Here is a 20,640-nt window from a genome sequence, read left to right as displayed (position 1 = left end):
TAGCTGAAATTCTATTAGAAAATCCATTTGCACAAATTTACAAAAGAGCTTCGGAAGAAATGGTTGTACAAGGTGACAGTGAATTAGAACTTAGGTTTGTAGACAGGATAAATATGGATCGTCGTAGGTATAATAAGCCTACTGCAGATGAAATTGCAGGCGTCTTCAATTCATCTGAAGGCGAACCTCCAATGAATTTTAAAAATTCCAAACAGGGAAGCTTTTGTTTATCCTCATTAACCACAAGACCAAAGCTACCTTAGTAAACCAGTATTTATTCACAAACAATGATATGTTTGCTGCCTTTTCATGTTAAACCACTGGAGTGATTCAAATTATTTATTGAAAATGACGTCAACAAAAGCAAACAAAGAAGAACAACAAACTGGTTTTTACACAAAAGATATGGTGTAGGGATGCCTATTCTGACACATAGATAATGTTATTCTGAGTTTGTTTAAATACCGGTATTGCAAAAAGTTGTTTTACATTTGAGCTTTTTTTTTAGGGACTTATGTCCCTACAAGCCACTAGTTATACTGTAGATGTTTAAAGAAATTATCTGATACTACAACTTTTTTCATAATTTTACCACATGATGTCTTGTGGATCAATGTAAACAGGTTATTGACTTTTCAGTAAATAGTTTGGGGTATGTTATCATTCTCAAAAATAAATTGGAAACATCATATTGCCAATAATTAATTATTTCTAAGTTTGACATTACAAGGAGGTAAAATAATGCTGTATTGTTAGCTGTTAGTGCAGTCATTTGTTTTGGTAGCCAAGTAATTAAATGGCGCTCGCTTTCAAATCTGAAAATAGCTGGTCCAATTCCTTCAATTTATTGATGATAGCAAACAAAATTATGTTAAGACCAGGGCTTAGGTTTTTCCCTAAAAAAAATGAAAAAAGTACTAAATGTATAATTAAAAATATCCCCGCCGCAGCAAACCTGCAGACTAAGCGAATTTCTATTTACCTAGCTGGATTTATACAAAAATGTTTTCTAAAAATTTTCAGATTTATTTCCTATCTAAATAACATTAATTTTAGTGAGTACTTAGATTTGCTGCAACAGGAAAGATATTGAGGTGTGTTTTTATTGAATGTTGATAGCTTAGTATGAAACAAAAAAATTCCAATTTTGGTTAAAATATATCCATAAACAAGCAAACTACAACAGTTCATTTATTTTCCACAAGAAAAACATGGGAATTTTAAATTTAAATTTTTTTAAATTATCACCGTAACCGTTGAGCATACAACAATGCTTCATTATACAAAATTATTTCATTTTTTATGAAATTTTGTGTTTTTACGGCAAAAAGTGTGAAAAGTCAATTTTTACCCCATAAAACCCCCCATAGTCCAATAATGCTGGTTTGCAAACCCGTTAAAATAAACATAGATTTTCACGTTTGTACCAAATTTCATTAAAATCGGATCATTTTTGCTCGAGTTATCACGCTAACAGACACACATAATAAATATAAATCAATTTGAACGGTTGGTGTTTTTGGCCTCTGGATCCTCGAATTAAAAAAGTAAATCGGTCCCGGGTCTAAGTCTTACCATGAGACCTACGGTAATAGCTTATTCCCTACTAGTGTACATGTTGCTCGAAATCGAGCAATCTCAAAGAAGTAAAGAAATTAGTTACAGTATTTAAAAACAAAGAACTTTTTTAAAAACTAATAAAAGTCATGTTTTTCCGATGAGTTTAAAAGACTCAACTCATAGATTACGTACCTACCTAACAGTTCCATCAAAATTTCTTGTAAATATTTTATACCTAATTTTTCTAAAGCTGATCTGGTTTTAGCGTATTCTACAAATCTTTCCCACTTATAGCCGCATTAGGTTGTCCGTGTTGATCTTCGTCAATGAATGTAGTCTGCATAGTACTACCCATTGTCGCCAGTAGCCTACGTTTACAAATTTCAGTAATTTTTTTATAGCGATAACATTTTGTTTACATTACTTAAGAACTGCCTGATTTTCTGCATAATCTCTCTGTCACAATTTTATTTGCTTCAATTGGCATTTATTTGGCTATTTGGCTAGTTACTGTTACAACGTGAGTTATATTTACCTGAAAAAAAAAATGCAGAATTGAAAGGCCTAATGTTGTTCAGATGGTTTTTTGTTTCCCTTAAATGTGAATAATGCAAATTATTCAGTGAAAGTTTTATTAAGGTTTCTTGGATGTAGTCATATTATTTTAAAATCACTTTACTTTCATGAAAACATATAATATTTATTGTCCTTACCGTACAGTTTAATTCAGCCTTAAATACGTTAAAGAAAGCATACCAACTGTTATATTGTCCAGTATATCTTTCTATCCCTTAAACTCTTAAGTTCATATTGGCTAACTTTTTAAATTACCTCTCCTAAGTCATCAAGGGGACATAATACAGTATGTTTAGTCTTAGATATAAGGTATATAGACACAGTGTGAGTGTGTATAGTTCATATTTCAATTTAAAATGTGTTAATTAATTTTATAAATAAAAAGTATCAACGAAGACTAAACACTTTAAATTTGTCTAAATAAAATACCTGCATCAGATCGCATAGATCATTATTTAAATGTGATTATGAGGCTAAAACTCCATATAATAAATCCAAACGCATAATTTTGTCTGTGAAATAAGATTGTACAAATTTTCAGAATTAAAATTAAATAAATAAAAAAATAACAAATAAACTAGTTTTTGTACAGTTATTATTTATTTGGTAAAAATAAATTGACATGAAAAACATGACGCTAACAGGTTATTTTAAAAATTGTGGTAGCTACTCAAAATTTTAAAATTAGCAGACCATACACAAGAAAAATAAAAAACTAAAACCACCTAATTTAAGTGATATTTTGTAAAACCTACAAAAATGTCAGGTAAAAACTCGATCATAAAATGAGAAGAATCAAGAATAGTATCTCACCCAGGTTATCATAATTGATTAGTTTAACAAGTAAAAATAACAAAAAAATAAAGCATTACTAATGAATGAGTATGACGCACCTGTAGGCCAATGTGTGTATGCATGCTATAGTCCACCGCTCGCTACGCCACTCTACACTACAATGCTACAATGAAGGAAAGTGACGGCACCACGCAGGGGAGGTGCATAGTGCCTAGTTTATTTCTCCTGTTCCTTATCAGTAGATTCACTGTCATTGTCAGACATCCCAGACGTATCCCAAGTGTTACGCGTTTGTCCGGTGCAATTTGTGGTCTGGCAATTTACGTTGAGATGTGATGTGTTGGGGGATACAATCGAAAAAACTACACACTGCATTAAGTATTTTGTGTAAATGGTTTTTGAGAGTTCATAACACTTATTACAGTGACTGTTAAGATGCTGTTTTGAAGTGTTCATTTTAGTAGTCTTGTTATTATTCAAACAAATCTTTTTTGTCGCACTTATTGGTCACTTCACCGTCAAGTACCTGGACGATATAACGGAGTGTTACAACTATAAAAAGTAGTTTGGTGTTTAAAAGGGTAGGTTTTCTACGATCAAAAATGTCATTATTTTTACAATGCAATCTCAAGGGTTCTCAAACGTAAATCAGGGAATTTAGAATCCGCAAAAATTTGGTACTTAAAATTTAGTTGTTCTAACCGAGCTGCAATAATATTAACCCATGTATCATTGACGGCACTAATTTTATTTTAAATTACTGTATGTAGCTTGATTTTAAACAACATTTAAAACTACCTTTTGTACTCTCTGTGTGATTAGGCTTTGATGTAAGGGATAATTAAGGGACAGATCGTCCTTCTTTTTTGCTGGTTTGTCACGCAAGGACTGAATTAGATTTATGACCGTCCGTTGCAAAAAAGGTTCTACTGAGCCTATCTATCATCTGTTTACCGAACTTGTCATTACTTTTCACCACCCGTTTTCATAGCAAAGTACAGTAGTTTGGTTATGGAAATATGTATAGCATTTCAATTTAGAAATACTATTTTTAAACACCAACATTGTTGTATTATTGAAAAATATTAATATTATGTTTGTGGCTTTTACACTGCACCACTAAGAGAATTTTCCAACACCGCTCTAGAAACAACAGTACGGGCTCGGCCGTCGCTGTATGGTTGGGGAATGATAAAATTATCTAGACTGATAAAATAAAATTTGGAATGAACTTTAAACTGTGGTTGAACAACTGACATACAACTGTATATGAACCCCCACGGCCCACACACGTCACTACCCTTATGATTCAAATCACAGACAATATAATACTCTAATGTATGTGAATAATACTCTAATTACTCCATTGTCTGTGATTCAAACTGTCGAAAACGTTACTAAAACGTTTGGAATCAAAATCAAATAACATTCAACATACATAACCATGAAAGTTGCAAACACGAATAAAGGCGTGTGTGAGTCACTCCCCTGTTAATTAATGTCAAGTTTTCAATCAGCTCCAGTTTGCAGGAACACCGCACGGAGTTTCTACCGCTGTAATGCATACAAACACATATGTGATGTTTAGTTATGACGTTAAACTAATGGTCAACACTCATTATGGTGGACGTTGTACACAATGATACTCTGCGGTTCGTGCATTTCCCGTCACACGATCTTCATCTCCGCTGGACGTTACAGTAACTTACAGTAGAGTTCTGACATAGATACAACTGTTAAATAAGACTAATTTGGATTCCCCTGCGTTTGGTCTTGGTTCTGACAACTGACGCAACTACAGGGACTACTTACTGCATTGGGTGGTTTCCGCAGTGCTAGACTACTTTTTCTTTCTCGTTTTACCAATTAGTCTTCGCCTTGGATGGGTTTGAGTTTGGAAAGTGCGCTTCTGGCACAGTGAGAAGGGATTGCTTGCCTTAGTTGCTCATGTTTAAGAGGATCGCTTAAAATTTCAGTCCAATTTCTATTATATGCCGAAAATGCCGTGTCCAATTTTAATAGGGATTTGGGTGCTTTCCATTTATTCCTGCTGTAATAAGTAATGCCCCCGCCGCAGCAAACCCAAGACTAAGCTAATTTCCATTTTCCGGATTAGATTGTTTCTAAAATATCTGTTTAAATTGCCAAATTTTTCCTATTTAAATAACACTTAGTGAAATGTTAATAGTTTAGTATGAAATAAACACATTTTCCAAATGCAATCCAAATACGTTCATAATCAATAAAACTACAACAGTTCATTATTCCCCATAAGAATAACATGGGAATTTCAAATTTACATTAAGCGAATAACTATACGCTTCAATATACAATTTTTTAAGTTTTACAAAATTGAAAATTTTCTTAAAATTGAGGACATTAAAATGCATTTAGATTTGTCAATGTTTCCTGGAAGCATTAAAATGTCTTAGGATCTATTAAAATCACGTAATGTACCGTTGGTTAGGCCATTTTAAAATACTCGAGTAATGGAGTAATATTGTGTAATGGGAATAAAATAATTTCACAATGTTGGACTGTTCACCTAAACCAATCTATTGTAACTTGTTATGTGCATCCTCATATTTACGTTGTATAAATTTGCTACAGTAACACCGAAAGACGGTTAGTGGAGGGGGGTTTCTCCCTCTTGAGACCCTTATCTAGAGATCTATTTGTGTTCTCTACAGGTACAAGTGACCTCTGAACTTCTACAGAGTTAAAAACTATTGCTGATTGGCGGGATTTGAAGCCTTGACTCCCTGAATTCCCGAGTATTCGCTTTGATGCCACAATAAATTGCTCCTACGTTTTGTGCGCCTACCCGAATAATCTCCTACATAAATTTAATTAGTCATTTATAACGCCTAAAATCAATTTCCTTCATTATTTGTACTCTTAGTCTCCAAACGGGAAATTTCCAGAGAACAATCGCGAGGTCCAGTTCCATATGAGGCTCGGCGACAGTTCTGTATCAGTGTAGAAAGTGCGAGTCTAGGAAGGACTGGCCATTCAAATACCAGATCTACCAGTCCTCTAGTAGCAGTGGATGCGACAATGACAATGACGTCTCGGCCAAACGGAGGGGAAAACTGGGGAAAGTCAAGTTAGCACCACGCTTCCTATACATTACGCACGCAACAGACGCCTATAGGGTATGAGGCTTAAGGCTGACCTTGAGTGTGGCTCGAGCGTAGACAAATTCTGTGGAAGAAATGTTTGATGTCTAAAGTTGTTCGCAAAAAGTTGGGCGTAGGTGTAATTGATCGTTTGTTTGATTCCCGAAGTTGAAATATGTACTAGGCACATTTCATGTTTTCTCGCTGGCACCTCCTTACAATTAAAAGATATAACGTTTTTAGTGTCATTGGACTTAGTTTGAGTTGTTTTAGCTATAACTTCCTTCATAGTCGTCTTTTCTACGCATTTGATTTCTTTTGATAACCTTTTTACAAACTGCGCAGAATCCAAATTCGAGTATCTTTTTTTAAATCAGTTAAATGTTACGTCACGACGGGATAATAGTGAACACAGGTTTTTAGCGTGTATTCGCCTTTTCTTTACTACTAATTGACAACTACCCCAGGATTATTTCAATAGCATTTCTTTGTTACTGACTTGGATTGAGATAGGCTACTCACGTTTCGTGGGTCCAGACCGGTAACCTACGCATTACTGGCCGGGCGAGGGGGCGAGCAATTCAATGCGTACAACAATCTGTTCAGTTCAGGCTAAGCCTAGAATTCGTCGATGAACACGCTCATTTGGGCCGAGTGCCAAAACGACAGATAACAAGACAGGATAACAAACAACCAATTTGTTCACGAAGTTTTACTGTACATTTTTTAAATGTATTTCCATATCAATCGGTTTAGAATACTGTTAGCACACAAAAAATAATTTAAAAATCGCTCGACCGTTAATAGAAACTGCACTAAAAACGTCCAACGGATTCACATAGGCTTTTGTTTCTGTTGCTTAAACTATCTGGGCTGCTCTGGTAGAAAACGAAAACAGTTAGGCTTCTCCAGAGTGTCGCCGGGAAAGCCGAGGCCGGGTGATTAGCTCGCGATTAATTACCGCTAATTGGCGTACAGCTGGGCTTTGTTGGTAAACAGCCGCGCGTCTGCACCTTGACCTGCGCCGGAACTATCCGCAACTCCCGTGGCGCAACAGCGAGACCATCTGATGGTGATCCGCCGCCGCCGACCGCCTAGTGCAGTTTCGACTTTTCTACCACAAAGTTTGTGATACAATATGTGGTTACTTTTTGTCAGTTTTTCAACGCCCGGGATTTATTTTATAGCCCGGTTGGTTTTAAAATGATTAAATAAAGTCACATATTGGTATAGCTGTCAGTCTTAACATTCAAATTCGGTGTTTTTCTTGGCATTTGAATGTTTGAAAACATGTTGTAATGTTATTAAATACAAAGATCGTTTAACTTCAGTCCCCGAGATCCACTTTTTAAAATTTTTCTAATAACCAATTGATTTTGTGATTGTATAGATTAAAGGAGTACAGTAGTCCTTTTCTACTAGAAAATAGTAATTCTAAAATTTCAAAAATGGCCGCCATTTTCCAAAATGGCAGCAAACTTGAAAAGCGGAAAACTGTGTATCCTAAGGATGCAATTTTAAGACTTATTTACTCTTCGCATTTTCGCTCTAAACTTACTCGTTTAGGAGCTACATGATGCAAATTGTACACCGGAAGCAATTTTTTCTTTGACTGTAACTCATAAAGGAGTAGCTTTATAGCAAAAATGCCAAGAATAAATTAAGTTTTTTAATTACATGTTCTACTATCCAAAAACATGATAAAATATAGGGTGTTCCGTAAGAAATTTCAAAGTTGGCCACCATATTGGAAAATGGCGGCTAATTGAAAAAAATTATATTTTTAACTGCCACAAAAAATAAAGGAATGTCCCTCCCCCCCCCCATTTAAAGCTTTCTCTTATTCTGACCGTTTCCGATATCCCAATGTTAGCCTCCTTGAGCTGATAACCCTATATATATATATATAATGTGTGTGTGTGTGTGTGTGTGTGCGTGTGTTTGTATTCACCGAATAGTGGCATCCTTCACAGGCACACGGCCGTACTGTGGCACCTTCAAAAATTGTGGCACCTTTTTCAGGGTGCCACAGCTAATTCGATCATTTTTTAGGTTTTCCAGCATTATTACGTCGTTTAAACATCACATGCCACAATTGAGTATTTTTGAACTCGTTGATGTGAGTTTAAGTAGCGCAGGTACACACCGAATTGTGGAACACGAAACCATACAGGTAGCTAGCGCGCCTCGCGCCGTCCGCCGGAACTATAACTTTCCTAATGCTACGTTGCCAATTCTCGCGCCAGCCTACACTCGAAATAGTGGCACCATGCCACAATTCAGTATATTATATCAACAGTGTGTGGACAGGATGCCACTTAATGAGTTGTAGAGCTTGAGCTGTGTGTAGAACAGTGCAACAAGCAACTAATAAACTAATAATACTATACTGCCACGTACTATAAAACAATTTAAGTACCATAAATAAAATACTTTTGCTCCGAGTGGTGAACAATGTTTTACATTACAAATAATTTGTGTAGTAAATAATAATTTAAATTATTTCGTACTGATACATCTATTTTTTTAACATTTTAGTCATGTTGACAAAATATTTTGCAATTACATTTCTGAATCAGTCTGTAAAGGTAGATATTTCGATGCATCATTGCTGAAAGTTATGTTTTGCTTCTCACTCTCAGAGTATTCCAAAGACATCTAATGTTTCAATCCATGTTCAAATGTTATATGAGGTAAACATATAACCGAATCAATTAAAGTACTTAAATTAAAATACATATTATTATCAACACGCATAATCTAGTTCAGATTATAATATCATCTCACAATCATATTTGTAAAACCTACTGTGGTGTTTTAACCAGTCCCCACTAACAAAAGCATAAAATGAAAGGTCCTAAAGAGGTTAACATTGAGTCATAACAAAAGTAGTTTAAAAGTTGTAACCGTGATACTGTAAATAATTGGATATTGTTAGATATTATACGATCGTTTTACAATTTTGTCAATCTATCTGTTACTTTCATACAAATGTATTTTTATTATTCAATGTTTTGTTTTGTAGAACCTTTAGTATTCTCAACTTTATTAATAACTAGTAGAATACCCGTCCTTCGTACGGGGTTGGCATATAAGTAGAACATGATCATTGCAGTGATGGGAGAGGAAACGGATTAAGAAAATATGGTCTTTTAATTTATACGGTATCCTATAGTGTAGCACACATATACCTATAATAAAAGAATGTGTTTAATGGTTTGCACTGTAAACGAAAACCTATCACAATAGTTCCAAACATGTTAATAGGGCAATTTTCTAACATATTTTAGTGAAATTATAATCAGGCAAACGGGAATTCGCTCAGTCTAGGTTTGCTGGGGCAGGGGGATTATATTACTGTTTACAAACAAATAAATCAAAAGAATATACCTCATAACTCAGGATAAGGGCCTAGGTTGATAAGGCAATATAGAATGTTGATTATTTCCTATATCCATCAAATGATTTCTTTTACAATGAATTATTATAAAAATAAATAAATATTATTACAACATTTCACAAAATTAAGTAAATTTAAGTATAATTAACAAACAGACTCAGTATAGTTAGATCATAAACAAATGAAGTACTGTTACCGAAACAATCCTATAATAATGAAATTACATTTACATATGGTTTGGCAGCTCCTTTAGGTAATGTTAAATAATGTTTACATTCAGGCTAGTGACATCATTATTTTAAATTTATAATCCTTACCCTCTCTGTTCTAATATTCGTGCAGTTAGGTTTAAACCAGCTGTGTTGAATTGTGAAATCAAAATCAATTTGACAGTTAGTTAGTTCTACTTGTTTACATTTTTAAACTTACTAGGTTTGTTCTTTGTTACCATGGATACCATCAATCAATATTTACTTTTAAATCTCTCATATCAGATTTTTGAAAGCCCACGGGGCAAAGCCCTAGGTGAATATCGAAGCGGCAATAGTTCTATATGTATCCTCGGAGCTGTAGCTTCATTTATGTGCAATTTGAGCGTAGTCGGATCAGTATTTTTTTAGATTAGCTCATACAAACACACACACAGACACCTCATCTTCTTTATAATAGTATAGAATAGAATAAAATATATAATAGAATAGATAGATAGATAAACCTATTTCAACGTACAATATCAGTTTTAGGAAATTCCTAGTAAGGTTATTAGAAGTTTATTGGCATCCGTGAAGTTTGTGTAATGTTTTTTAAAATCACTGTGGGATATATTTAACTTCACTTATTATTTATTTAATATGTTTCTACTTCTTGAAATTCTCAGTTAACTGGGAGGCGGAGCAAACAGTTTGTTCTAAAATGAACTTGAAAATTTTAAACAATCTTTTTCTGTTGGTTTACTTAAAGTATATAATGTTCTACTATGAATGAATAAGCCATCAGCGGTAGCACCAGTAGCCTCAATGAATATATAAACACTTGTGTTAAGGTTTAAATACAGTAGTCAATGTTATTACTGAATTTGATACTATACATATTGTTACTAATATATGAAATGGAGAAAAACGTTACCTTAAAAATACAAAATTTCCCAATTTATATCCAGACCTTTTTAAATAGCTTAGAAAACAAATAATTTAGTATATCAAAGTGTTTTTGTACGGTTATTGGTAACAGGACAAATTCAAAAATTGTAAATTTAAAATTCCCTTGTTATTCATATAAAGAATATTGTAAAATGTTGTAGTTTGCTTGTTTATGGGTATATTTTGATCAAACTTGGCAAATTTATTCAAACAATTACAAAACTATTTGGATCATGAACGGTACTCTAGTTTTCCCAATGTAGGACACGTGAATTGGAATTTTGGCTTACAGGCACAATGACAGTAACAATCAAACAAACGTACAGATATTGACACAAGACTCGTTTCGGCTTTCTTATTATATACAACGTAGAAATAACCAAACACTTCATGCAATGTACAGACAAAACAGTAAAGACTTTATAATCTTATAACTAACTATCTGCCCATGCTTCGCAACGGGGTGAGAATCTTTGGGTCTCTAAATCCACCGTAAAAAAAATTGTATATTTCGTACAGTGAGGTTTTGCCGAATCGATATCGGGTTTTAAGTTCGGGACGAAGTCGAGAACGTGAAACGATCGAGAGCTGCAAACCCATTTTGGCTCGTGGTACGAGCGCTATTTTTCACCCAAGTATGTTTTGCAATATAACGTCCCTCTTATTTATGTAAAATATTTTGAGGAATCAGCAAAATCAAAAATAACAATAAATAGTTGTCTGGGCAGCTGTGACAAAAAACAAGTCTATTGCAATGCCATGGATACAGCTTGTGCATTTAATATACATTAATGTTTTAAGTAAATAGGCGAACAAGTGATTTTGCGGCCCTAGGGATGTAAACCCCTGCTCGGTCCCCATATGACGATGACAGCTGGCATAGCCAGCAAAACGTAACTTTCAGCCACCAATATAAACCAGCTAAATGTATGTAAAACAGCTAAAAACATCATAGTGAGGTGAAAAATTTGTTACGCATACTTTTACATTACCATGAATTAATTATATGCATACAGAAAAAACGGAGTCATACTTATTGCGTATTTTAATGTAAACTAGTGGCTTGTAGGGACATAGTCCCTAAAAAGCTACGGAAAAGGAATTATTGTTGGAATATTTAAACAAACTCAGAATCAAATTATCTATATGTCAGGATAGGCCTAGATATCCCACTACAACATATCTTTTGTCCAAAAAAACAAAACAGTTTGTTGTTTGTCTTTGTTTGCTTTTGTTGATAACGTTATGTTCAATAAAGAATTTGAATGATTCCAGAGGTTTAACTGCTAAATGCAGCAAACATGTTTATGAATAAATATTGGTTTATTAAGGTAGCTTTGGTTTTTTGGTTAATGCTGATAACAAGGCTTCCCCGATTGAAATACAGTATTGGAAATTGTCTTCGTCAAATAAGAAAAGGCAAAAAATGGTGTGTTGAGATACCCTACCCAGTTATTATTTCTAAGTCTATGCTCATTTTGTAAAGGTTTAACAAAATTATTCTTAAGTAAAGGCATCCCATTGACAGAACTTGGATCTAAATTTGTTTGTGATCAACATTAAAAAACCACTATTAGCCTAGTGTAAGTATGTGGTGTTAATCCTCCTAAAGGTGCGATTGATTTACATATTCTACCAAAAAAGGGCCTAGTCAACGTCTAACTACTAACTATTTTGCGGCTAGTTAGGGTTCCATTACCCAGTTATCGAAACTAATCACGACATAAATATTTTTGGTTCGTTTAAATACCTGTACGAACCTACTTCATCTCTATTCCCAAATTGTTTTCTAAGAGTAACCGTTGAGGTTATTCCACTTCATACAAAATATTGCTTAAACACTACAATAAATCTCAAATATAAATGTTAGTAAATTAAAAAAAAAATTGGAATAAATCTTTTACATATGTTTTGAAATAAAAACAAAGAAGATCTTCTTTTAATCTTGAATCGTTTCTTAAATCTTGAAAACAATTTATTTCAACTTTGACATAACTAAAAAGTCTTGATTATTGAAGGTAACGTTTTCCCTTTATACTGTATAATTGGTTTTATATAGTATACATTACATTGCAGAATTGACTGGCAAATGAGTAATCCAAATGTAAGCTTACTTGCTAATGATAAAATCACGATCAGCTGGATTGAAGTAAACAAAAATCAGCAGTAAATGCCTTCTAATGCTATTCTTATAGAGAACATTGTACGTTATATCTAATTTTGTGTTAAGATTTTGGGAATTTCACTATTTTTCCCGCCGTCACGGGATAAAGACCTTTAATTTGAGCCCTCTCACGTCGTTCTACGACTTCCCAGTCGCCCACAATTTTGACGCAAAGAATCGGCTTACGTAATTAATATATAGATAGAATAGATTTCTTGTATATTCCCATGAAACTGATAATTTACCCAGCACATTAAGGCCTTTATTCCAAGTATCTCAGTTCGTAAACCATACATACAATGTGACGATAAAATATCAACAAAATAGCATGTAGTTTTATGTAATCATCACGACATTTCATTTGGTCCATTGACTTTAAATCCAATAATTGTAAAAATTATTGGAGCTTTGAAAAAAACTTCATATAAAATCCTTACACTAATAAAAGACGACGTCATGAGTTCGGGAAATGAGCTACAGCGGCTAGGGCATAGCCACATGAATACAGAACGGAATGAAGGAACTAGAACGGAGAACTGGCAACAGCGCACGCGAGAAGTAGGGGGGGCGCACACACCGCTCAAGCACTACAACGCATTAGTGGCATCCTGTCCACACACTGTTGATATATACCGATTTGTGGCATGGTGCCACAATTTAAAAACTGGAATGTTAGATGTTAAAATGGAGTGTTCATTAAAAATATCGATGCAGACATGTTTCTACCACCTTCCTTCATCCACTGGTGGCCGCAGGTTGAAAGATGCCACAATTAGGTGTTTGCGAGTATTCGGTAAAACCCCGTATGTGTGTGTGTGTGTGTGTGTGTGGTACATTTTTTGTAAAAATCTAATTGACATACCAGTATGTCAGCTGTGATACTGTACATCACGGACATAAAGTACTGGTATGGCATCAAATGTAAATGGGTTAACTCTATCCAATAATGTCAACATTTAAATTGTTTAAATGTTAATTCTTACTTAAACGAGTGTGTATTTACAGCGGCATTGCCTGGCAACAACACGGCGCATCAGCTTGAGAGCATTCTGCGCCAGAAGGCTACGTCAGAGGAGGTGCTGGCGCTGCTGAAGGAACTTCCTAACCCTCGTGAGGATGACGAGACTCTGCCTGACTCCCGTTTCAACCCACTCAAGATAGATGTGTTTGTTCAGACACTGCTGTTCCTGGGCTCCAAGAGCTTCAGTCACTCTTTTGCAGCTATCTCCAAATACCATTACGTGTTTAAGGTAAGCATAGCTGATGTATCTGCAAACGTTTTATTAACAATTATAGGAGCGGAGAGTGGCACTGGTTTTTTTTTAGGGTCTCAAATCAGTTTTGTTTTAAACCAGTTTCATTCAACTGTGGGCCTGTTTATTGCCTCTGAGATTTGTCCAAAGAGTCTTGTTAATTCTTTTGGATGGATTATTTTAACATATTGTATTCTTTTGTGCAAAATTAAACTTTCTATCCGACTGAGACAGTTTAATAAATGTTAGACTTTTTGTTTTCCTCAAATACTCAATGTTCCCTCTGTTCTCAGTGTCTTCTTTGATAGTGAAATAATTTACTGTATTCCCTTTTCCTGTTTTTCTATTCTTTGTTTTTAAAATGGAAAGATAATGGTGTATACATTCTGTCTTGTAAAATGTAAATTAAGTAACCCACGAAGATTCCATTTTTAATACACCTATGTGCCAACAGAGATTTGGTTTCAGTTTCAAACTGGTTATCAAATGCATCTGGTTTGCAGCTAAGTGTTCTACTAAAGAATATATGAATAGTTTGTACTATTACTGAAAATCATTATACTATAAAAATCAGAGTTTTGTGGATTTTGTATCTGTTGTGTCATTATAGATACTAGCTGAGAGTGAGGAGGCCCAGATCTGTATCCTGCGCAGTCTGTACGAGTTGTGGCGAGACAAGCAGCAGATGATGTGTGTCCTCATAGACAAGATGCTCAAGACACAGATTCTAGAGTGTTCTGCTGTTGCCAACTGGATATTCTCTAAGGAGATGACAGCTGAGTTTACAAAGTAAGTGGAAGTTTACTGACCTAAACACAATCTAGTTTCAATATGAGCTGGATAGTTAGCTAGCTTAAATTGTATCACATTTTGCCAAACAATTCATATTGCTTGATTTAGGTCTAAAAAAGTACAAACTATGCTCATTGAAGTGAGACGTAAACTGTTCTACTTTTACTTTAGCTCTGTTAACTTTAATTTGTCCTGCTCCTAAAAGAGTGGCTCACTTGTATTCAACATCCAGGAAAGTTAGACTTACCTGATTTGTCCATCACAGGTTGTACTTGTGGGAAATTCTTCACCTCACCATCCGCAAGATGTCAGCCCACGTGGCGCGACTGGGTCGTGAGCTCGGGGAGGCTAGGGAGCGTGTCAGTGCCCGCGGCGGACACAGCAGTAGCAGTGAGGGTGATAGTAGTGAAGAAGAGACGCGGGGTACGACACGTCCAGACAAGCCCACCGAGGAGATGGTCGAGCGGATGGAGGAGAAACTAGAGGCTGCTCAAGCCGATCAGAAGAATCTTTTCCTCATCATCTTTCAGGTAAAACGTAAATTTTAGATTGTTTGAGATTTGAATAGTCTTCAAGAACTCCTAGCTTTACATAAAGTGCTTAATGTAGGGTAGCCTGTTGTAGAGTTATTCATGAGAACTTTCAACAAAATAATATTCACAGTCCAACAAAACATCCCAAATTATAACAGTGTCTTTTACAGCAATATTAGCTATCTAATTTTTGCACCTGGGTTGTGTGTAAGTTGCAGGCCGCAAATAATTCTAGCTACGGACAAGCAAGATAGTTAAATTCTAAAACGGACACTGTGATCTTACTCCACCCACAACGATTCTGAAACAAATATTGAAAGTGTTTTTGATTTTGTTTTGTTTGACGATTGATGTATAATCATGATTTTGACTTTGTCGATGATCTAATGTATCCTTATGACAAATAAAGATTTTTATTATTATTATTATTCTAGCTAGTCCTTCCCCACCCCCGTGAAATGATTGTCCCTGCCAAGTATGACTTGACTTTTGTAGATTTCTGTAGCCTAACTCTTAAACCTCATTGGAAATAGGTAGCAGATTTTACTAGGGATTGATTCGCTTCTCACAGAAACATTATCACAAAATGAGATTTATTCTCATTCTTGGCAGGTGCAATGATTTTTCCATAATTCTTTTTGGCTACTTAGACAAGACTAACTATCACATAGGTGGAGACAATCTAGAATATTTGTGGATGAAGTAAATAATATAATGTCCAGATTTTAACTAGTTTGCACTTGGAGTGTGTTGGAGAATTTAATATATAGTGAATCCATGTATAAATCGCTAAAGATCGTACTCCTTAAGTGTCAAAATCAAGTTTGATCAAGTGAAAAATTTTGGGGGTTGGTTGTTTTAAGATGTCTATTTTTATTTTTAAAGTCTTCCCTGGTGTTGATTAAGCTGAATAAGTAAATTTTGTTTCTTTTGCGAGTGAATCGTCAAAAATATTTCAAAACTGATTTATTGGTTATCAACCACTAATCCACATGTGTTGTTGTAGAGGTTCATCATGATCCTGTCGGAACACTTAGTCCGCAGTGACACTGACGACCAGGACTACAACACTCCGTGGTATCGCTGGACCATTGGACGACTGCAGCAAGTGTTTCTAGCAGTAAGTGTCACACTCATCCATCTCGTACTCGTACTAGTCAGTCATTCATCAATGAACTTTTTACTGGAGTACTTTGATATACATGGCATTAGGACACTACGTGCTGAACAGTGAATGTAGAATTGAGTTTAAGATATGACTTTCTCTAATTGGTGTAAACTTTTTTGGAATCAGCTGAGCCGCATGAATACTTGTGATCTGACCTGTTACTTATTTGTCAGTCACTCCCCATGAATTGTTTCTGCAATCACAAGATAAACGGTACCTGGTTTATGGATTGATTGGTTTTAGAGAGTAACTTTGTTGTCGCATATTCTATCTCAGTAATTTCTATTGTTGTGTTTTAGCATCATGAACAAGTGCAGAGGTATTCGAGCACACTGGAGACACTGTTGTTTACACAAGACTTGGACCCACATATCCTGGATGTGTTTCAACAGTTTGTTTCTCTACGGGCGTGAACAGGTATACCACACCACCTTTGACCATGAAAATCACACACTGTCAATACCCTTGTACATTAGCATTACTTAAGTCTGGCTATCATATGCTCAAACTAGCAGGTTGATTCAACTTCTCGATAACTCTGAAATAATCAAGGTTGCCTCTACTATGTGTAAGCATTAATGTTTTACTGTTTGGGGTTAATTTATTTCGGTGATAAAAATACATAGCCTATTATTCATTCGTTCGAGGACTATACCCTATTCTGGGACCCTCATGATAGTAAAATATTTTCTGTAGTTAAAAATTGGTTGTAGTAGTTAAAAATGTGTACAATTACAACCATAGAGAAGAATTTTAGAATAGTAACTATAAAATAGTTTATTTTTAACAAAATATATATTACTTATTTTAAAAACCAAACATTCCTCCAAACAATTCCAATTAGCCTATATTTTAATTTTTATTTCTTTTTTTCAGTGCTATGCTGTTGACTATTAAGGAAAAAAACATCGTGGATTTTAATATTGAAGAAGCTGTTGCTGTTTGAAAAGTCTTAGTTTAAAATTTGTAAATAGTTTTATTTAAAGAGTGCACACATTTTCCGATTATGTGAATTTTGATTCATGGTTGTATGGAACCATTACTTTAAAGGTATTATCTATGGACAAATAAATATTTTACAACTTAGACTTACTATTTTTATTTGTATTTTCCTACTTTTTAGATTAACAAAGGTCAATCAATGAATACAAAAAGGTTTAGTAATATGATAAAACCCTAACTACTGTACTTGACATCATCTTAAATTTGGGGGGAGAAAGGTTTGAACTACTACATTAGGACATGGTAGTATTTTTAGTATGGAATACTAGAGTCTGATTAATTAGCAGTACAGGAGATTACTTCTTAGGTTGAAGGTTTGAATGCTTCGTTGGTCATGTCTGGTCCGTCTGACAGAGCTTAGTTGATGCTCTACCTCTAATAACCAATCTTAACCGTGTGTGTGTCCAGAGAAAATATGTCTGGGTAGGTCTTGAATTGTGACTCGAGATTCAAGATTCGATTTTTTTAGGATTCGAGATTTTAAACTCCTGGATTCGACCATCACTAGTTTGGACTGTTCCCTTTCGAAATGTAAAAAATGCAACTGGTGTAAAAAACAAAACAATATTATCACATATCTGAAAGCCATTGGAGAATTGTTATATTTGAACCACAATGCCTCCAAGACAGAAGTCCTGCAAAATATACTCCCCTGTAACTTAATTGAGGCCTAAGAATATTATAGTCAAAGAATTAGTGAATATGTTGATAAAATAAAAATTAGCCTTTTTAATGGATAATAGACTTGCTTTTAAGTTCAACACAAAGGGTAAAAACTAAAACAAGTATAGATTTTCAAAAACAAAAATTTATTTTTTGCTCATCAAATAAATAACAGAAAAGAAAAACTAAAATGTCACTCTTCAATAACACTGTTGGAGACATGTTTCCGAAGGTGGGTGTTGTCGTCTCTGGTGTTAGGATCACGCCAGACAGGTTTGGGGCCGAGATTTTCTCTGCGGAACTCCTCAAGGTTGAGTGGGACGAGAGGATCTCTGCGCCTCACACGTGATTGGTGGACGGAAGGATCAGACCACGACGCCATCGGCCACTGTTCATTCTCTGCCTCCTGCTGTACTTGTGGCTGTAAATTATCCTACGTAAAAAATATACTTTTATCAGTATCTAATGCACCAATGTTTTGTTTACTGTCTCTATTAAATAAATGTTTTCCAATTTCTGAATAAACAAATTTTTGTTGGGCTGTTATTGGCATTGAAAACCTAAAACCATTTGCTGACTTATATCAACTCAAATATTGTTAACTGTTTCTATGAAGTACAGTAGACTCCCTCTTATCCGGACTCCTCGGGACCGAGGCCAGCCCAGATAACGGTTTTCCCAGTTAAACTGACGTCCCCTTTTACTCGTTTAAACGGACCGTTTAAATGCATACTGGTATACAGTATTTAACTTAAATTTAGGAGAGCATTGGATTTAGACACGTGATCACTGGTCTCAAATCTTTCCCAAGAGAACAGCTGTTTTAGTACCGCCCACTTCCTGCCGATCTAGTCCGGTTAAACCGACGTGCTGATAAAAATTGTCCGGTTAAAGAGATGTAATTTTCACCAAAACGTGTTTGTAACTGTCAAAACTCAATACCTAGCCATGGTAAGTATAAATAGAACATTATTTTGATGAAATATTCTGAAGGCTCATTATCATGCTTATCAATATTACACATTTTATTAAGTTCTTAAAAGTACAAACCGATGTTGGCCAATGTTTTTCTGGTAAAAGGGGAGCCAAAGACAGCCTGGTTGCTATGGCAACAATTTGTTGCTCAGTAGTTTGAGGTTACTTAAGGCCCTCAAGGGTAAAAAAAAAAAAAAACACTGGAGCCGGGCAGGTCGAATACTCGTTGGTCGCTTTTGTAGCCTACCTGGTTACCTGACAGGAAGCTTGGATACTCAGTAACGCTCAGTCTTTGTCGGCTAACTTTTTACTTACAATACTCAAATAAATGAATACAAGGATAAGGTCTAGGTATTACTACAAGTACTACAGCAATAGCTTTTTACACTATATGAAAAATGTGCTAAAATGTCCAAAAAATGTGTGCATTTCTAATCACTTTTAATTAACTATATTCTTTAGGATCCTAATTCAGTCCAAATAAGAATAAATTTACTTACAGCAACATCCTGAAGAGTTTTGTGTGGCCCGGCCCAAATGGGACATGAATGTATCGTCTTAGCAGCAAATAATACAAATAAAGCAAAAACACCAACTAACATATTGATTTTCATACTTTTAAGCAACGTTGTTACAATTTCTTTGGTTATAAATCAAAACCAGTTTCAGTGTTACTATGGATACTAATTTAAAAATTTGTTTGTGTAGCAATTTTAAATTATTTCACAGGATAATTTGGATGTATCAACTTTAAATTACTTTGGTTAGAATATTATAGAGACAAAATTACGGAAAACCATGTAGCATGTTGACAGTTTTGGTTCTTTTCATTTTAGCGAAGGGAATTAAGTAGCTATTATTGTAGACGGCACGGTAAGACCTGGAGCCGGGACCGAAGGGGTAAAAATTGGGGTTTCTCACATTTGACCCTCAAAGCACAAAATTTCCTTATTTATCTCTAGACCATTTTAAAGAGCTTAAAAAAAACATTAACAAATAATTTGGAATATCAAAGTGTTTCTGTACGGTTATTGGTTGTGGAAAATAAAAAAAATTTAAAATAAAATTCCCATGTTATTCTTATGGAGAATAATGTAAATGTTGTAGTTTGCTTGTTTATGGAAATGGAAACATTTTGATCGATCTTGGCAAATGTATTTATTTTATACTAAGCTACTAATATTTGATTAAAAACACACTTTATTAACCTCTCTGTAGCAGCAAACCTAGGTACTCATTAAAACTAATGTTATTTAAATAGATTTAATTTAAAATCAGTTTTGGCAAACAGAAATTCACTTAGTTAGTGGTTTGCTGCGGCGGGGGTATTTGGTTAATTATTTTCTCAACAGTTTTGTAGTACTCTTTCAAACTAAATATTATAAAATAGTTGTTTAGTTAACTGTTTACTGATAAAATCTACATGTAAATAAAGTACTGTACCTTCTGTAAAAATTATGTGTACGGTATAAGAATATTTTTTCGAGTCTCTCACCAGTTA

The 20,640-nt window shown here is 34.7% G+C and overlaps 2 protein-coding genes across 2 annotated transcripts in view; one reads left to right on the top strand and one right to left on the bottom strand.

Annotated features, from left to right (window-relative positions):
- LOC129002972 (nuclear cap-binding protein subunit 1) overlaps positions 1–17,585 on the top strand; it is a 51,153-nt gene extending 33,568 nt beyond the window's left edge. The window contains exons 12-17 of the mRNA XM_054431127.1: positions 13,759–14,003; positions 14,617–14,795; positions 15,064–15,328; positions 16,338–16,451; positions 16,799–16,916; positions 17,376–17,585. Of these exons, the coding sequence (XP_054287102.1) occupies positions 13,759–14,003; positions 14,617–14,795; positions 15,064–15,328; positions 16,338–16,451; positions 16,799–16,912 (917 nt within the window). The 3' untranslated portion in view covers positions 16,913–16,916; positions 17,376–17,585. The remainder of the gene's footprint in view (positions 1–13,758; positions 14,004–14,616; positions 14,796–15,063; positions 15,329–16,337; positions 16,452–16,798; positions 16,917–17,375) is intronic.
- Positions 17,586–18,289: 704 nt separating this feature from the next.
- Positions 18,290–19,882, bottom strand: LOC129004414 (uncharacterized). The gene is made up of 2 exons (XM_054432991.1): positions 19,640–19,882; positions 18,290–18,597 (listed from the first exon to the last, which is right to left on the bottom strand). Exons 1-2 carry the CDS (start codon positions 19,751–19,753, stop codon positions 18,358–18,360), a joined length of 354 nt encoding a protein of 117 aa, XP_054288966.1. The 5' UTR covers positions 19,754–19,882; the 3' UTR covers positions 18,290–18,357.
- Between the last annotated feature and the right edge of the window lie 758 nt (positions 19,883–20,640).

The sequence above is a fragment of the Macrosteles quadrilineatus genome, unplaced genomic scaffold (genome assembly GCF_028750875.1).
Source record: "Macrosteles quadrilineatus isolate MER2022 unplaced genomic scaffold, UCM_ALF_1.0 Scaffold_9__3_contigs__length_116548681, whole genome shotgun sequence".
In the NCBI taxonomy this organism is placed as follows: domain Eukaryota; kingdom Metazoa; phylum Arthropoda; class Insecta; order Hemiptera; family Cicadellidae; genus Macrosteles; species Macrosteles quadrilineatus.
The sequence above is the reverse complement of the archived record's forward strand: the minus strand, read 5'-3'. Positions and strand labels throughout refer to the sequence as shown.